The 18991-nt window shown below is 29.2% G+C and overlaps 2 protein-coding genes across 2 annotated transcripts; one reads left to right on the top strand and one right to left on the bottom strand.

The window, feature by feature from the left end:
- Nucleotides 1-8022: 8022 nt before the first annotated feature.
- Nucleotides 8023-9363, bottom strand: LOC113367386 (zinc finger MYND domain-containing protein 10). The gene has a single exon (XM_026608997.1). The coding sequence runs from the start codon at nt 9361-9363 to the stop codon at nt 8023-8025; it is 1341 nt and encodes a 446-aa protein (XP_026464782.1).
- A 1631-nt stretch (nt 9364-10994) lies between these two features.
- On the top strand, nt 10995-12170 carry LOC113367384 (meiotic coiled-coil protein 6-like). The gene is made up of 2 exons (XM_026608996.1): nt 10995-11129; nt 11238-12170. Exons 1-2 carry the CDS (start codon nt 10995-10997, stop codon nt 12168-12170), a joined length of 1068 nt encoding a protein of 355 aa, XP_026464781.1.
- Nucleotides 12171-18991: the final 6821 nt, after the last annotated feature.

The following is an 18991-nucleotide window of genomic DNA, read 5'->3' as shown; positions in this document are numbered from 1 at the left end:
TAATTCTAATTATAAAACTATATATTCAATAGCCATATAAATATATATTAGAGAGATATAGATTTTTTTATAGATTACATATATCAGATACAATTTTGAAATTCTTTTGGTCTAATTATTACATTTGACAATTGCTCTTTATTATCTATAAATGCAGTTGTTGCAAAAGAAAATTAGAATTGAAAATGATTCTGATGCTTGAAAATCTATAGCATATATTTTTTTGAAATGGAAAAGCACTTGAAATAAATATCATAACAAAAAACATGAAAACATGTGCCATATTATACCGTCAAGAGATAAATATTAATCAATACAGAAGTACCTATGTGTTTACAGCTTATGGAAGAAGTAGGTCTTTATGCTCTTCCTTATTGAAAATGAAGAAAATTGTGCGGAAAAGTAAACAATTAAATAAAATCCGGTATTCGAAAAGAAATGTAAGAATTGAATATCATTTCTGATATTTTTAAATATTTAATAACGGATCATTAGAGGATTTACAGCAAAGAAGTGGACGAATCATTAAAATACAAATATGTTTTCAATGTAAAAAGCTCCATTATAAAAGACTTATACTTATAAAAAGCGTTTTATTTAAGCTTTCAAAAGAGCGCAATGTATATACTGATGCATTATAAGTATTACTAGAGAAAAATGAAATAATTAACGTGCTTTTGTTCATGTGATTATTCTTGATTAATTAGACGAAGGTGCGATTATATTCAATGAGTACTTGCGCAAGATTATATATTTTTTTGAAAGAATACAGAGTGATTTAGTTACAAATTAATAGGTAATTATTTTGTAAGGAAACGAGTAAATAATTTTACAATTCTGTTTTGCATTTTTAGTTAGATATATATCCTTAATTGAGATAAAAATAACTATATATTATATATAATATAACTATATACTATATACTATATATTTTTGCCTAACCTTTGTAAGAAAGGGTATATGAAATAATTAAGTTAGGTTATTAGGTTTAATTTTACTTTATAGTGTTCATAAAATAATTATTTATATAATGTTTTTACTAATTTAACTAGTTGGTATTGGTGTTTTGCCTTGAGGCAAACTTGAGGTTACATGAACTTCCCGATATGTGTAAATAATCGACTTAATCAATTTTAAACAAATTAATTTATGAGTGATTAGAAGTATTCCGAGTGGATTTATTACACATTATTGAAAACGAACGAACACGTTAACTCGGAGTATTTTCTAAATGCAAATTTTGAAAAATCAACAATTTTTATAATTGAACCAGTTTAATGGTTAAGTATGTTCATTAAAACCAGGTACTCTATCGTCATATCAAGTAAATCGTCTAATTTTAATATTAACAAATGTCAAAAAAAAAACTACTCATTTTCTCAAACTTTGATAAATTTTTAAAATTATACTACATGTCGTAAAAATCGCCCTAAATTTTTTTTTTCAACAGTTAATTATAAGAAAACGGTTCGGTAGATTTTCACCTAAAACTAATCAGTATCATTCCCAACTAATATCTTTCGAACAGTTTTTGATTTTTTTAAAATCGATTCGGTAGTTTGAGCTTAAATGTGGTCGAAAAGTTTAACACTTTTTTTTCAAATTACAAAGAAACGGTTTGGCAGATCGTCTCACAAAACCGACAAACGATAGTCCTCATTGAGATGCATGAAATTTGGTCTCGTTCGATTCACAATGGCTTGAAACGTCGAGAAAACATAAAAAAAGCGAATCGGATTTTTTGATGAAAACATAAACTTCTGCTTCGGTAAGTTAATAATATGTTTTTGGTGTATAGTAATGATCCAGGTGTTGTGTCAATGATATTAGGTGAAAATGTAGGAATTGTAAGCAAAAATAAGATTTTTTTTAAAACAGGAATAATTAGGCATCAGACGTTTGTCTATGATTTTTAAAATTTCACGTTTAGTGCATTAGAATAAAAAGTATGACAATATTTTGTCTGATGTTATAAGGTAATAATATCTTTAAAAAATAGTGATTTCATATATTTTGAATTTGCAATAGCACTGAGGTTTAAAATGTACGAAAATGTCTTAGGTATAGGATTCTACTACTATTACTACTTACAACAGTATGATTAAATAATAATATTAAGAAAATGTAAGTTAATGGGTAAATTTTCAGTTAAATGCTTTTGAATGTATAGTTTTAATATCACTACTGAACTCAATACTAAATTTCGAAGAATTCAGCAGGTTTTCACCTTAAGGATCAGCCTTCTGGCAAAATGCCTATCATTTTTATTATTTAAATTTTTGCACTTACACTACGTAAAAAGTCGCAATTAATTTCTTATTTATTTTTTCTAACAACTCTACCAACAAATTTAATTATTTTATTCACAAAAGGGTTTTTTTTTAGAAAATGGTTTTTCTTTCTTTCAATATCAATTATCAACTCTTTTGAAATAGTAATTGCAATCTTTCTCAGATGCGATTATATAGAGTGGCGCCCATCTCGCAGATTTTTAAAACCGTGGAGCAGATTATCACACTTTAAAGACACGAAATTACTAGAGCTTAGGATGTAATACCTACAGACAATTTTCGGGTACAAGTATGAAAAAATAAATACTTTATATTTTATACTGTATATATGTGTATACTTACACGTGTATATATATACAGTCCAGTATATTTTGGCACTATGATACGTATATTTTGTCTCAAAGCGAGTTGAAAAAACTTTCCGGTGTGGTTTGATACATCGTCTTAATGAATAAGAATAGAGATTTAGAAACTTTTAAAATTGTGATTATATAATCCATAATATTTGACACTATTTAATTACTCCAAAACTTCATGTAGTTTTATAATTAAAACGCATTTTGTAGCACTATAATAATTTACGGTTCTTGTTAGCAAGATCAAATCTATCATCATCACGGTTTCATCAAAATCGCCATTTCATCAAAATTTACTAATCGTGAAATGCAAGAAACTGTATTTGGTTAGTCTCATTTTGTACCATGTAATGATATGATGTGATTCCATTTTTTTATTTTACAAATTTTTTGTAAAACAGGTCTAGCGGTTTCGGAGATCCAATAAAAAAGTGAAAAAAAAATGACATTTGGCTGACAAAAATGATCATTAGACGTATACTCATCAAATTATCACATATTTTATAGATATTTTAATAATAAAAACAAATTTTGTTTACTTTTCTATGGGTTCCGTACCAATGTTCATCCGTTATACGGGGTTCGATATTTCATTTTTTTGTTTTTTTTATTTTAGGTAAAATTCAATTATTACCTTTCTATCCAGGTGTGAAGTCACCAATATTGATTTAGATCTAGCTAAAAATTTATACGATCGACTATACTTTTAACAAGTCTCTGTGACGAATTGACGTTGAATTATGATTATTTTAATGCTTTATTTTTTTAATTGACCATCTCGAATTTGAATGTAACCCTTCACCACATCATATTTAATAGACGCGCCCCTGTTGCAAATGCATATGTTACGCAACAAAACATACACAATCGCAGGTTTTACAGGGCAGAACTAAGTCGTCTATTAGATTTTTCTATAATTTAATTATAATCATAGGCATAAATATAATATATAATATTTAGGTCCACTTACAATAGCAATGCTATTGTCATTTAATTTCATTTATACTCAATACTTAATTTTTAAAACTTAAATACATATATTTATATATTTGTTACTGATAACTAAAGCATAATATAAGATATGTGGTTAGATCGATTTAAATGTATTTGATAAATTAATTATTTTTATTGTTGCGATAATCAAATATATCAAATATACAAAGTAAAGCGGGGCTTAAAGTTCCACCACCGATATCTCAAAAACAAGCAAATTAAGGAGTTTGTTAACAACAATGTTTGGAAGTAAAGAAAAAAACTGTATAATCAGCCATTTTCTTATTTCTTATGAAGTCGCTATCGAGAGATAATAGATAATAATGTTTGAAATTTCATCACAAAAGTATTTCCTTTAGTTGTTAGTTTTTTGGTGTGAGCACTGTTGTTTAGTTTCCGAGACCTTGATGTAACTTTCAGGTGTACGTTAATTAATTGTTTTATAAGATGTTTTGTTAATTTTGAAGTTAGATTTAGCAGTTTTTATTTTATATAACTTGTATATAGAGCTGTATTTGTTCTCTATCTATATAATAATTTTCTCATTTTATTTTTTCACCCTTCAGAGGGGATGTGCGACTTCGCCCCTGTTCGGTATAATGTTTACACGCGAAGGGCGTAAGCGATTTTGATTGTAGATATTATCAAAGCAGATGTTTTGTATTTTTTCAACAATCTATTGTCGGTTTTTGAGTGGCAAAAATGTTGTTATTGACGATGAAATTGACGAATTGATTTCAGTGTTGCGATAATCAATTATTAACACTTAGATCTGAAAACCCTTTTTTGAGATTTGTGGATATCTGCGATATATAAGATTGAAAACATTAATAGTAATTTAACACTTTTCCTAATTGGCAACAACCAATTGTTATTGATAGTGTATATAATAAGGCTTCATTAAAGTTGATAGTAAAGATTTTGATTTGAAATGAACAATAAAGTCTTACACAAACTGATTATGTGATTATTTCAAAATAATGATAATTTAAATTTGTTTTTTTGGTCTAAAGGAAAAGACCAAGTACCTAGATGATCCTAAGTACAAATTTAGATTATAATACGAGATATTTGCTCTAGCAAGACGCTAACTAATATCAATCATAATTTGCTTGAATATTCATGTAATTGCAGAGAAGAAATAGGAACACATGTTGTAATATATTAGATATATAATGCCATCCAAATATGGTGGTATGAAGACTTAGATGGACCTGTGATTGGTAATTAAATAATAAAAAGTTAGTTTCATACAGATTGCAAAATTATTATATAACTGCATTTAAAATTAAATTCCCGAAGAGAATTATGTTCTCTCCAGAAAATCCGATTTACTAAGGTCTGTTTTATTTACGGCATTTTAAGTCGTACTCTCGAACTGAATACTTTAAAACCTAAATTAGAAAAAGTATGTGTTTGTAGGCAAGTTTTTCTCCCAATCTGTAAAAATATTCAAAAGCAATTTAATGTAACTCGATTAGTACTTGTGTAATTTGTTGCGCCGATCGGCCGAGTTGTTTTTTTCATAATTAGAAAAATGCAAAAACTTTCGTCCACGTTCTCAAAAATATTTGAATCAATTATGGAAAATTAAAAACTGGTCCACTGTTATCAGTTGCGACTCGTGGCGATCAGCTTTTGGTAAAGATCGGGTGGGCTGTTTTTTTGCAATTAATTGTTGGCAATTTATATTAGATTTTTGAGAGTTTTGCAGTTTTTTTTAAATTTTGAACATTTTTTCAAAGCAATCGCACTGAGTTTGCTGCGTAGAGACGAAATATCAAAGCGCGAAAGCGCCGTGTAGCATACTAAATGTATACAAAATTAAATTAAACAATGATACGGAACCCACAAAATGTAAATAAAATTTGTTTTTATTATTAAAATCTCTATAAAATACCTGATAATGTGCATATGTCTAATTATCATTTAAACCGTCTTTTTTGCTTTGTGTTGTATCTCGAAAACCGCTAGACCTGCCTTTTTGCATTTGCAATTTAACAATTTTATCGGTACTTCATTTTGAATCAATCAAATCGGACGCTCAATTATCTCAAAAATTGAATTACAATTTTAAGCACTTTTTGCCCCGTATCTTCAAATCGGCTGGACCTGCCTTTGCCAAAAACTAATCAGCTCGTCTCCTTAACAAGGAAAAACGAATGTTTTTTGAATTATCCAAATCGGTTGATTCGTGTTTATTAAATAGTCGCCTAAACATTGTATTCAAACATACATACACATACACACATATATCTATTTTTTCTAAGGTACGCCAAAATGTTAAAAAATCTCGGAAACGTAAAGATATGCAAAAAAATTTATTTTTGATTTTTTTGCGGTTACTATAACTTATCCTACGGAAAGTTATTAAATAATTTTAATTCCATCAAACACTTGCAATAAAATTGATCAAAATCTCTAGTATTGACATAAGTTAATTGATTTTAATTAAAATGATTACGAATATTTGTCACACAAAAACATGAAAAAACATTCCCAGAACAAATTTTTCAAGGTGCGAAACTCGTTTCAACTGATTATTGCCAAAAGCCAGACAATGACGCGTAACATCTGATAGTATTGTTAATTTTCATAAAACTTATATATTAAAAATTACAGAACAGACGAAAATTCGATAATTGTGAAAAGTGTCAGTAAATCACTATGTGTGAATTAAACATAATCCTTTGAAATAAAAATAATGTTATTGTCACGCAGCATATTGCCGCCAAGTAGGTACTCTGCTCTCCCCTTGACTTTTGCAAAATTGATTGCGGCATTCGTCGCGCCCGTAGATGACTACTGACTGACTACTATTGTACAAATGGCATGTTTATATGTACTTATACTTGCAATATGTTAGACAAGTTAGAGACATCATTTGAATATATTAAACTATTACGTATTTAAATTAGGCATTTATGATAGAATGACTTTGAAGCGATGCATTAGATAACAAAATTTAATCACGATTTATTACCGGGAACGATATGTGCAAGTTTTATTATTTTGAACAGCAAACATCGTTTGGTTTTCTATAATCTGGTTTGATGATTATTTTTTTTTGTGATGATTATTTTTTTAACTTTCCGTAGGGTAAAAGTTATATTAATCATCCAAAAATCGAAATTGAAATTTTTTACATATTTTCACGTTTTAGAGGTTTCTGAAATTTTGACATACCTTAGAGAAAATGGTATGTGTGTATGTAATCTATATGTATGTATGTATGTATAAATATAATTTTTGTCGACGTTTACGAATGCACCACTCAACCAATTTGAATGATTAGTTTTTGGCAAGTTGGCCCAGCTGATTCGGAGATATGGAGCAAAGAGTGCAAAAAACGAAAATTAAGTTTTTCAGAGAACGGAGCATCCGTGAATGATTCACGTTCCACTTGTATTGACGAAATGGAGAATTGATTAAGTTTTGCAAATGCAGGCCCAGGAGTTTTGAAGATTCGGAAATAAAAGTTAAAAAAATGACATTTGGCGGTACAAAATCATATTATATGTAATTTGAATTATCCTATGTAAATGGCTATCAAAAATTTTTAAGATATTTCAAAACATACAAAAAAAATCAAAAATTACATTTCTTTCCCGAGCATTTAAAAATTATAAATTATGGAACGGGAAGTTCCAGCAACATGCCTTAAAGCACTATGCCAATTTGTAGTCTGATAATGCTTTTATGCATATTAATTTGTAGTCTGATAATATCAGTTGAGTATCAAAAAACGATTTTTAAAAATAATTTGTTTCTATAATTATCTTGAATAATTTAAAATTTTATAGTCAAATACACATTAATGTTCATAATTTTATGATTAAGACGTGTAATTCAATTAAATGCAAAAGAATGCAGTTGAAGTATTCATGGAAAAATCTAGCTGAAAATAAAATAATTACCTGAATTATAAAATATGAGTATTTTCACTTGATCAATAAAATTTAAATTCAAATTGCATATTGCACATGGCACATATTTTTTATATAGAAAATATACAAAATCGTTGCAGAATTTGTTGATTTGTTGAACGAATTTGTTGATTTGTTGAACGATTTTGTTGAAAAATTTGTACATTAATAAGAACAATACATTTTAGAATAATCGCACAGTTAATATGCGTGAAAAACTAAAAACAATTTATATAATTATAAATCTAAAGTCTTATAATTAACTAAATTGATGAAAACAATTAAATAAAATCAATAAAAACCATATAAGTTTTAACATTATTTTTTTCAATAGTTACATTACAGAATTTTAAATTGAATTAACACTCAGTATTAACACCTTCTAGTAAATAAATCATGAAAATCATGCTATTAATTGTTATTATTAAATCATATGAAAATAAAAGAAAATTATTATTATTTTACAGTAAATTCTTTGACCAGTTGGTCACAGATGTCTTTGTGTAAAGCCCAACGTTGTAGTTGACATTCACGTCCACAGTACCACTCACCCTTGCATCGAGAACACTTCTTACTTGCACCTTTGCCACAATTACCACAAATTGTTTCACCTTGTTGATCAAAAAATTCCAAAGCTTCATTGCTATAAGATCCACTTATAGTTTTTGCTATATCCATCATAGCTTCATGATCTTTTCGAAACAGCAACTCAGCCTGTTTTAGTGCTATATCTTTCCACTTGCCACGATATTTTATTAATAGGTCGTTCTTGATTTCGGGAACTATTTCTAATAACATTGCTTTTTTGTTCGACTGTTCACCTTGTGACGTTAAAGACATAGTTACTAAAAAGTGTTTGAGATCACATAATGGTGGTAGCTGATCTATAAATGTATCATGCAGAAATCGTTGGACTTTCGACAATCTGCTTCTACGGAAATCTGATAATTCATAATACGACATTACCGATTGGTCTAACAAAAGTTGTCTTAAACATATCCATATTTGTCCTTCTACGGGAGCTACTTTTATTATATCGCCTCCGGTTACATGTTTCCACTTGCCATTTATATACTTATGCCAACCTTTGTCGTCTTGTTTAACCCACATTTGAAGTGAAATCAGTTCAGCCATCATAAGTGGAAGATCCTGTGCCACAACTAATCTAGCTCCAACACCTACTGGTAATTTTGGCAAATGTTCAACAATATAGCATAAAATTGAAGTACATAATGTACCAAGTTGAAATTGAAAATGTTTCTTTTGATAATCAAACTCTTCCTCGTTCGTGAGTCCTGCTGTTGTTGTTAAAGGACCTTCCATTTTGTACCCCGAAGAAACGAGTGATATAAGTACGCTTACACTTTCAGCAGCATAATCTAATAAATCATAGATTTTGTCATCTAGTTGCACACATGAATCGGAATGAAACATCACAGTTTCCAATAAATTTGCTGCGGTTAGTTCGTGCATGAGAACAATATACACTGTTAAATTAGTCGGGCAGTCTTCAGGTCGAAGATCCAATAGTTTAGGCAAGATTTTTTGACGCCAGACGGAAATTGATATTGCTTCGTAAACAAGTTCGGGTACTTTCTCTAAAGTTATAAACATATTTTTGACATACTCTTCCCGATAATCAGATGCTTCAATTACAGCTTGCTGGCTTAACTCTTGAAGTCTCTTATGACGTAGCAACCAGCCTGAGCTGCCTATTTCTTCAAAATCATAATGATTGAAACTCTCTATGTACAGCTCAACCTCTGTAGACGTGATGATATTCAAATTTGACATCATTTTTAATGTTTGAAATCACTTGGTAATCACTTTTTTATAACACACAAATATTGTAAACTTCATTTGTTTTATATTTTATCATGAATTTCACTTTTGTTTATTATTTACTATAAATATATTATGACACAGTCAACATATCGAGAGTAATGTAATATATTGATCAAACATTTTGTGCATGTAACGTTGACGACGGGCAAGCGCTTGTACACGAAAAAAATGTTCAGTAGAACAAATAAGGTTTGGAATAAAAATCTGTAACTAGCGGTATATGGCAACGTGCCTTAAGGCAAATTGTTGAAACTTCCCGTGCCTTAACGAAATATTCGAGTAATATTAAATGTTTTCAAATAGATTATTATAATTATTTGAAGTATTATGATGTTTAGAAGTTTAGCATTAGAATTAAAAACCGATTTTTTTTTTAATTTTGAAAATTTAAAAAAATATTTTCCCAAAAGCAATCGTTTTGCCAACAAAAGCAGAAAGTTTTTTAAATCATTCAAATCGGTTCTCTCAAAAACTGCCATTTTTTGCACATTTAGCACTGTATCTCCGAAACGGCTGGACCTGGCTTTGCCAAAATCTAATCTCCACTTCTCCCCATCATTACTAATCGAATGTTTTTTGGACCATTCAAATCGTATGATTCGTTATCTTAAAAAACTGACATTTTTAGAACTTTTTGCTCCATATCTCCGAAGCCGCTAGATCTGCCTTTGCCAAAAACTAATCAGCACATCTTCCTATCAATAGAAATCGATTGCTTCTTGAATTTTTCAAATCGGTTTATCCATAAAAAAGATACATATATTTCATCTAGAAAAAATTGAGTTATGGTTGCGCAAAAAGAAAGTGCTTCAGAAAATTATGTATGACCAAAGTTTCTTTATATTTTCATTTTCACCTTATACATGCTATGCTTTCAATCCATGCACTAAAATAGTCTTTTTGTCTTAGAAGAGAAGCTTTTTTAATAGTTTTCCCAAAACTTTCTTCCACCTCATAATTGATTTTACTTCATGATGAAAATATTTATTACTCTGGATTAAACAATCATATACAATTTTTTTTTACTTTTTCAATATGTTTAATACGTTATAAAATATGATAAAATAATTAATTTAGTTCAGTCAGTTAAAAATGTTTTCAAGTTTTTAATAAATACATTTTTAATAAATTTCAGTAGAACTGTTATAGGATATAGGTGAAAATATCATTTTACGGTCGATGCTAATGAAAATCTATCAAACGATTTTGACATATCAAAATATAAACAAAATACCAGCCTAAGTAAGTATAATTGAAATTCAACAAAACATGAGAAAAATATGCCAAAAATTAGAAAAGATTTTATAACAGCAGCTTTATCAGATCTCAAGGATATATTTAAAATAACTGAAAATATAAAATCATGGCTGCAAAATGATAATTTAGATCAAACTTTGAGTTATGCTGACAGCATAAAAATTTTCCAAGAAAAAGAAACCGCTGGGGAACAGTATATTACTTTGCTTGAAATTCTCCATGACAAAATTTATTACTTTCTCGATTTGATCCTGAGTTATATCGAAACTTTGCCGGTAAGGACAGATTCAGATGTCAGACCAAGTAATGTTTACTATTTGACCAGCATGACTTTGGGAACTATAGCAAATGCAATTTGGAACAAACTGCAAGAACTCCGCCGAGGAATCACAAAAATGACAATTACTGCAATTAAAATCACAGGTAATATTCGATATACTGATAATGGAACTCAAACAGATGTTTGTACGTTGCAACAATGCGCAAGTTGCATTACAGCTCAGACGATTGTTAAAAAATTTATTAATATTGTGAATGAGTTATTTAAATATGTTCAAACAATATGCAAGACAAATGTTTGTTTAACACAACAAAACAAATTGACACCAGAAGAATTACTGGAAACTACAGATTTGTTCATTATGCAAACATATACTAAAAACATAGAGCTTGATTTAAAGTCCTATTTAAGAACTATTAAGCAATATAGAGATAAATCCGAAGCGATTAAAACATCTTATGAAGAGAAGATACATGATTTGGAATCAGAAATATCTTTATTAAAAACAGAATCCCAAAAACTCACCGCTAAATTAGACAATATTACGAAATCCAAGTCTGAGTTAGAATTAGAATTATATAAATGTAAAGCTAAACTAGAGTTTGATGCTAGAGAGTATCAGAAGTTAGAAATTGAAAATGAATCTATGCAAAAGTATTGCACAGAAAATACTAAACTCATGAAAACTATTTGCAGTCTCGAAGCGGAGTTACAAAGTAACATTAAAAAATGCAATATCGCTTATGAAAGATTTCAGGAGACAGAAATGCACACAGAGACACTTATATCTAATAACAAAAAAGTTGAAGAAATGCTTAATTCTCACATTGATGAACTAAAAGACAGACATGCAGAATCAATTGAAATGATATCAAAATTAGAACAATACACCGATGAAAAAGAAAAGGTAATTGATGGCTTAAAAGTTGATTTAGATATACTTCAAAAACGGTTTAAAATTTCAGAAGAAGAAAATATGGAAAAAGATAGTTGTATCCAAGAAATGGAATTAAAATTGAAAGAGTACGAAAAGAAATTTCTAATATTATTGTATAATCCCGACTTTTTTTCTGATGTTTCTACAAAGAAGGTTGAATGCGAACCTATACGAGATATGGAAAACCAAATTGAGGCTAACGAAACGCGAATGCAATTATTATCTAAACATAATGAACATTTACGAAATATCTTGCAAAAGTTAAAATCTAAAACTATTCAATAAATAATATTATTTATTTAATGTTTTTATTTTATTACATTTTATAGATATTTCTCTACGTCTTTTATAGATATTTCTTAACGACATTTCACGTTAGAGAAAAAGGGTTTACTATTGATATGCTGATCCACATCATAATATGGTCACATATTTTTTAGCTCTTAGCTTTTTCATAGTTACTATATCAGAATATATTATTATTATAACGTAAAGATGATCAACCAATTTTCAATTTAGCACCCATACTTAAGTTTATTCTATCTAAAACAAAATTTAACAGAACTCTGCTACGTACAGAAATTTAATTTCTGTTTTGTAATTTTATATATTTTTTGCATTTATTTGTTATTATTTGTGTAGAAACTTATTATTATTAACTTCACAAATCACAAAAAAAATCGAAACTGGAAATTTTTCCATATCTTTACGTTTTACAGGCTTTTCAACATTTTGGTATACCTTTAGTATGTATGTTTGGATACAATTTTTCGTCCACGATTTTGTGAACACAAATCAACCGATTTGAATAATTCACAAATTTATTAGTACATTTGATTTGTATTACTAAGGTCACATGCTGATTAGTTTTTGGCAAAGGTAGGTCCAACCGTTTCAAAGATACGAGGCAAAAAGTGCTAAAAATGGTAGTTAAATTTTTGAGATAACGGAGCGTCCGATTTGAATGATTTTTATTTTTATTGACAAAATGAAAAACTGATAGAATTTTTGGACAGACATGATTGCTTCGAAAGATTCAAAATTTCTAAAAAAATTCAATATTCTCTAAAATCTAATTTTTTCAAAGTTAAAAAAATCAAAAATTTTAATATTTGGTACGGGAAGTTCTAGTAATTTGCCTTCAGGCAAAGGCTGGTATCTCCTACTCATTATCATATATTTATTATCTAATACTTTTGCTAAATATCCACTAAGGATAGTTGCATATTATATGGTAAAATAAAATCATAGGAATTAAAGAAAGGGTAATTTACGTGGATAAGTTTGATATTGCCAATGATATCAACGTTACCGACAAGTACCAAGTACAAGTACAGTTACGAATTTTTCACCAACAATATTTGAAAGTAGAGGGTAAAAGACGTATAACCAGCCATCACCTTGATTTTAAAGACGTTGCTATCGTAAGATAAGCGGCAATGTTTGAAAATCCATAACAAAAGTATTTTGTTTTCAGATTATAAATTGTGAGCACTGTCGTTTAGTTTACAAGACCTTAATATAATTTTTAAGTAAACGTTATTGAATTGTTCTATGAGAGAGTATTGTTAATTTTAAGTTAGACAACAGTTTTTTATGTAATCTATATAGAAGCTTACACATAAGTGGGGTAAGAAGAAGCAACTGAACCTTCAAACTGGCAATGGTGAAAATAATAAAAAAATAATAAACAAAAAGTAATTTAAGTTCAAAAAGCAATTTGTCACGAGATAAATTAAATAAATAATCATTCCAACTCTGCTGCTGAATATTTCTCACAAAATTCTAGATCAAGGTTATACAGGTATATACAGGGTTTTCTCGGTAAAAAAATGCATTTATGAATATAATATATCATCTATATTGTTTGAATGATACAGCTTTCATTTCGTAAAATTCTTTTAAAATTACAAATAACGATAATTCCTGTCTGCCTCCTTTCTGGCCATCTCATTTTACCCCGCCTATGGGGTAAAAAGGACCATGTGATAAATTTTTGAAGAACTGCAAATAAAAACACACATTTCTATAATGATAGTTGTTTGCTCTATGAGAAATAACACATATTTGTGGTGATATAATTGGTTTGGTTTTCACAATATATTTGCTCAATGTCATATTGGACCTTCTTGCCTCGCCCTGCTCTATAGTATGGTTACAAAAAAAATATTGTATGTTTTGTTCTATTTTGAATGAATATGTTAATTCAAAAAGTTAATTGAAAGTAGTGTATGTATTTTATGTTAGAAGTGAATGTTGATTGCAATATAAAACAATCTTAAAAAACGTCAAAAACAATTCGTTATTGACAGCCATTTTATATATTAGAAATATTCCTTAAAGTAAACTTTTGTCAGTGAATGTCTTCAGTAATGGCTGTCCGAGATATCTTGGATAACAAGACAGTTACCATACGGTTTGTTGGTTAGGTCGTTATCTTGTTTAACCATGTGTGCACGGATGCTGTCCGCCACGTAACTAACATCGAAGATAAACGACTGCATAATAAAACCGCCATTCATATATATACCTCCGACCATCTTCGACCACCTCCAACCACCACCGACTCTCTAGAGGCGGCGGACGTCGAATCACAGACCAGGCCCAGAAAATATAATAAGATGCTACGATGCGTAAATGATAATAAGAAAAATGGAGTTACGACTGTAATTTTATTATATGGGTATATTTTTAGGAGAATATAAAAAATATTTCGGAGGGCTAATTATTAAAAATATCTTTTTAACAATTTTAGGAAAAATTGTTATCGTATTAATTGAATCATTCAACAAAGATGATATGAATATATATGTAGATTGACAAGAAGTGTATACATCATTTTATTATGTTTTTGCCAGAAAGCCATTCTGAATTTGAAATAGTATGTTTGTGTGTATGTGAGACAAAAATTGACCATATGGTTGGTTCGATTCCCGATACTGCGAAGCCTGACATCAGGCAACTTTGATGTCAAATTTCCACTTGAGGTCATAGATCTCAAATATAGCCTCAAATGAAAATCGCCTTTCGTGAGTATAGTTGCACATATAATAAAAATGTCAGCAAATTCTTCGAGCATAAATAATTAGTCATTATACCTAGTAGACACGCCGCTGGGTGTTGCTACTATCTTCTGGTTTATATTGTAATATAATCATTGTTAGTAATCTCTGCTTAATGTTAATGTTAATGTCCATGTAAAACAGATTGCAGAATGAATTAAATAAAAAAAAGATGAAACTCGGAAGTTTCTTTCGACGTTTCAATGAACCGTTTCTTCACTATTAGCAGTTTATGAGTACTGCAAAAAACTATGAGTAGTTTTTTTGACGTTTGTTTAAATTAAAATTAGACAATTTACTTGGTATAACGATAGAGTACTTGGTCTTAATAACATACTAAACAGACTAAACCAACCGCCGCTGGGTGTTGCTACTATCTTCTGGTTTATATTGTAAGATAATCATTGTTAGTAATCTCTACTTAATGCTGATATTCATGTAAAACAGATTGCAGAATAAATTAAATAAAAAAAAGATAAAACTCGGAAATTTTTTTTCGACGATTCAATGAACTGTTTCTTCACTATTAGCAGTTTTGTTTATCGATATTTGTACCCATTTCACCATGAAACATCACAACCCATTAATTAGGTGTCTGAATTACTATTAGTAGTTAGTCCATCTTTCCACAAAAAATTGTGAACCGTTTTTAAAATTTAAAAGCCTTTCGTTTAATATAACTTGTTGATCGTGTTTATTAGTTTTTGGTAAAAACTGACCTAGAGATAGGCTTTATGGTCTTAACGAACATACAATAATATAATAAACCTACAAAAAGTGCTTTAATTAAAACTATTCCTTTATGTTTAAAAGAATTAGCAGCAATTTTAAAACCTTCAACACCTATATCCTATAATCTATGTGTCCGTGAACTATATTCAATACTATTACAAATATTAAAACTGTGTTTGTAATATGATATCAATAGAAGTTTTTATTAACTTCCCGAAGGAGAAGTTTATGTTTTCATAAAAAAAATCTCGACGTTTAAAGCCATTCTGAATCGAATGAGACCAAATTTGAAAAAAAATTGTGTGTGTTTCTCCAAAGCGGCTGGACCGATTTCAGAAATTTAAAAGCCATTTGATGTATCTCAATGAGGACTATCGTTTGTTAGTTTTGTGCGACGATCTGCCAAGCCGTTTCTTTAAAATTAAAAAAAAAGTGAATAATAAATAATACTATCATGAAATTAGTTTTTCATTCAACATGTTTACATCAATTTTATTATTTTGATAGGATCATTATAGATTAATTGCGACATTAATATTTATGGAGAAGTTTCTTCTCGCCAGAAAATTCGATTTACTTATTTTGTCTTTCCGATGTTTCAAGTCATTCAGATTCGTTTGAGACCAAATTTAAAAAAAGTTCTGTGTGTATGAGACAAAAGATAAATCGTTTGACGAGACCAACTTGAAAAAAGTGTTGTGTGTATGCGACAAAAGATACTCTTCTTTCAACTACTCGACTTTAATGCCTCATGATCTAGAAAATTGATTATGAAGTATAAAATAATTTATGAAATTATTTTACTCGCATTTTAATCGTATAATTTTAATTATACATTTTCGCAAAAGCTCTGAATGAGTTTTCCTTCATGATGTTTGCTTAATCCGTTTCATACATCCTCTATAATTATTTCGTCAATTTATACAATTTCAACAATTTTCATGGAACACTCGAAGTATATACATACCTACTACATAGCGAGTTACCAGATACAGTAGGTATCTATTATGAACCAGAATTACATCATAATCTACAAGAGGGACTAGTACTGTTTACTTGATGTTCATACGATGTATTTGCATCTATCAAGTGCTCGGATTATTTCAATGTTATTATTTCTAAGTGGAGAGGATTCACTTCGCTAGTAATTACAGTCCCTTTGCCTCCGTCGCACATGCTTAGTTTAATACTTGCTGTAGGGTTGAACGCGAAGCTATTCGAACTGGATCCAGAAGAAAATTCATCCCTGAGTATTTATTTACAACTTACGATTTTTGTAGTTGTATTTCAAATATAGATTTTTCTAATGGATAAATCATTGAGTTCGGATTAATTCTGTTAACTTCCCAAAGTAAAAATATGTTTTTACCTTAAAATCTGACTTGCTAATTTGATGTTTTGAGCCAAAATTCAAAATTTAGAAACCATAAGATGGAAAACTATAACGACAAGGGTTGGTAATTTTGATATTGGTGAGTTTCTTATAATTAGGAGAAAAGTGTAAAAAAAGAAATAACATTTGAACATTTTATCTAAAAGCTGAATCTCAATTTTTATTGATTAAGTTGATTATGTATGCGTATCAAAAAGTTCATGCAACTTCGGTTTGGTATTTAGCCTTGAGGCAAGTTACATGAACTTCCCGATATATTTAAATAATCGACTTAATCAATAAAAAATAAATTAATTTATGAGTCATTAAAAGTATTCCGAGTGGATTTATTACACATAATTGAAAACGAACGAACTCGGAGTATTTTCTAAAAGCAAATTTTCAAAAATCAATAATTTTTATAATTGAACCAGTTTTCAGGACTTTAATGATTTATTATGTTCAAGACCAAGTACTCTATCATTATACCAAGTAAATAGTCTAATTTTAATTTTAACAAATGTCAAAAGAGCTACTCATTTTCTCAAACTTTGATAAATTTTTAAAATCAAACTATTTGTCTTAAGGCCGTAATATTTCAGTAAGTTCTATAAGACCATGGTATATATCGCTAAAAAAAATCCATAAAAATCGGCTTAAATTTTTTTTTCAACGGTTAATTACAAGAAAACGGCTCGGTAGATTTTCACCTAAAACTGATCAGTATCATTCCCAACTAATATCTTTCGAACAGTTTTTGATTTTTTAAAATTGGTTCGGTAGGATGAGCTTAAATGTGGACGAAAAGTTTAACACTTTTTTTTAAATTACAAAGAAACGGCTTGGCTGATCGTCGCACAAAACTGACAAACGATAGTCTTCCCCGAAATACATCAAATGACTTTTAAATTTCTGAAATCGGTTCAGGCGCTTTTGAGAAAACGTCGATCAAAAGTCTAATTTTGACAAATGTCAAAAAAACTAAACCAATTTTTGAAAACTTTGACGAATTTTTAAAGCTAAACGAGTTGTCGTAGGGCCGTAATATTTTAGTATGACCTAGAAAACTATGGTATCTACCGTCAAAAAAAAAATCATAAAAATCGTCGAATTTTTTTTTTTAAAAACGTTATTATAAGAAAACGGCCCGGCAAATCTTTACCAAAAACTAATCAGCACGATTCCCAACCAATATCTATCGAATGGTTTTTGAATTTTCAGAATCGATTCAGAATTGCGGGCTAAAACGTGGGCGAAAAAATTTTCACTTTTCTGCAATTTACAAAGAAACGGCCCGGCCGATCGCCGCACAAAACTCAGAGACGATAGTCCTCATCGAGATACATCAAATGGCTTTTAAATTTTTGAAATCGCTTCAGCCGTTTTAGAGAAAACGTCGATTTACGGCAAAAAATCTGTTCACACACACACACACACACACACACACACACACATACTTTTTCCAAATTTGGTCTCATTCGATTCAGAATGGCTTGAAACGTCGAGAAAACATAAAATTAGCCATTCGGATTTTTTGATGAAAACATAAAGTTCTCCTTCGGGAAGTTAACTAGTCTAAAATTATATTCAACCGAAGGCCAATGAATGAACTTTTCGAATGATTAAAATGAAATAATATACAGACAAATTTTTTATTATATTGAAATCGTGTGTTATTAGGAATATAATAATAATAATAATACTAATTTTAATATTATTATAGTATCACTAGAATGTATCCTAGTAACTATTCTCTATCTGATGAGATTCTTAAAAAAAAATTACATAATACCGATGATATTTATATGCAGTAATGCACTCTAAAGGTTATTTTTTGATTATGATATTTGAGATCTGTGGTCTGAACTGAAAATTGAAATAAGTAAGTAGGTACTGTCTTACCTTAGAAAGTACTTTGGCTTACATCATCCAAGTTTCAT

This window comes from Ctenocephalides felis, unplaced genomic scaffold, assembly GCF_003426905.1.
Source record: "Ctenocephalides felis isolate EL2017-DRISC unplaced genomic scaffold, ASM342690v1 CF-g0.4_SCAFFOLD_01170, whole genome shotgun sequence".
In the NCBI taxonomy this organism is placed as follows: domain Eukaryota; kingdom Metazoa; phylum Arthropoda; class Insecta; order Siphonaptera; family Pulicidae; genus Ctenocephalides; species Ctenocephalides felis.
Note: the sequence above shows the minus strand (reverse complement) of the source record. Positions and strands in the feature narration are given on the sequence as shown.

Coding starts and splice junctions, on each gene's coding strand:
- LOC113367386 (XM_026608997.1), bottom strand. CDS start 9,363: ATGATGTCAAATTTGAATATCATCACGTCTACAGAGGTTGAGCTGTAC.
- LOC113367384 (XM_026608996.1), top strand. CDS start 10,995: ATGACTTTGGGAACTATAGCAAATGCAATTTGGAACAAACTGCAAGAA. Junction 11,130..11,237: donor ATAATGGAACTCAAACAGAT/GTTTGTACGTTG, acceptor ACAATATGCAAG/ACAAATGTTTGTTTAACACA.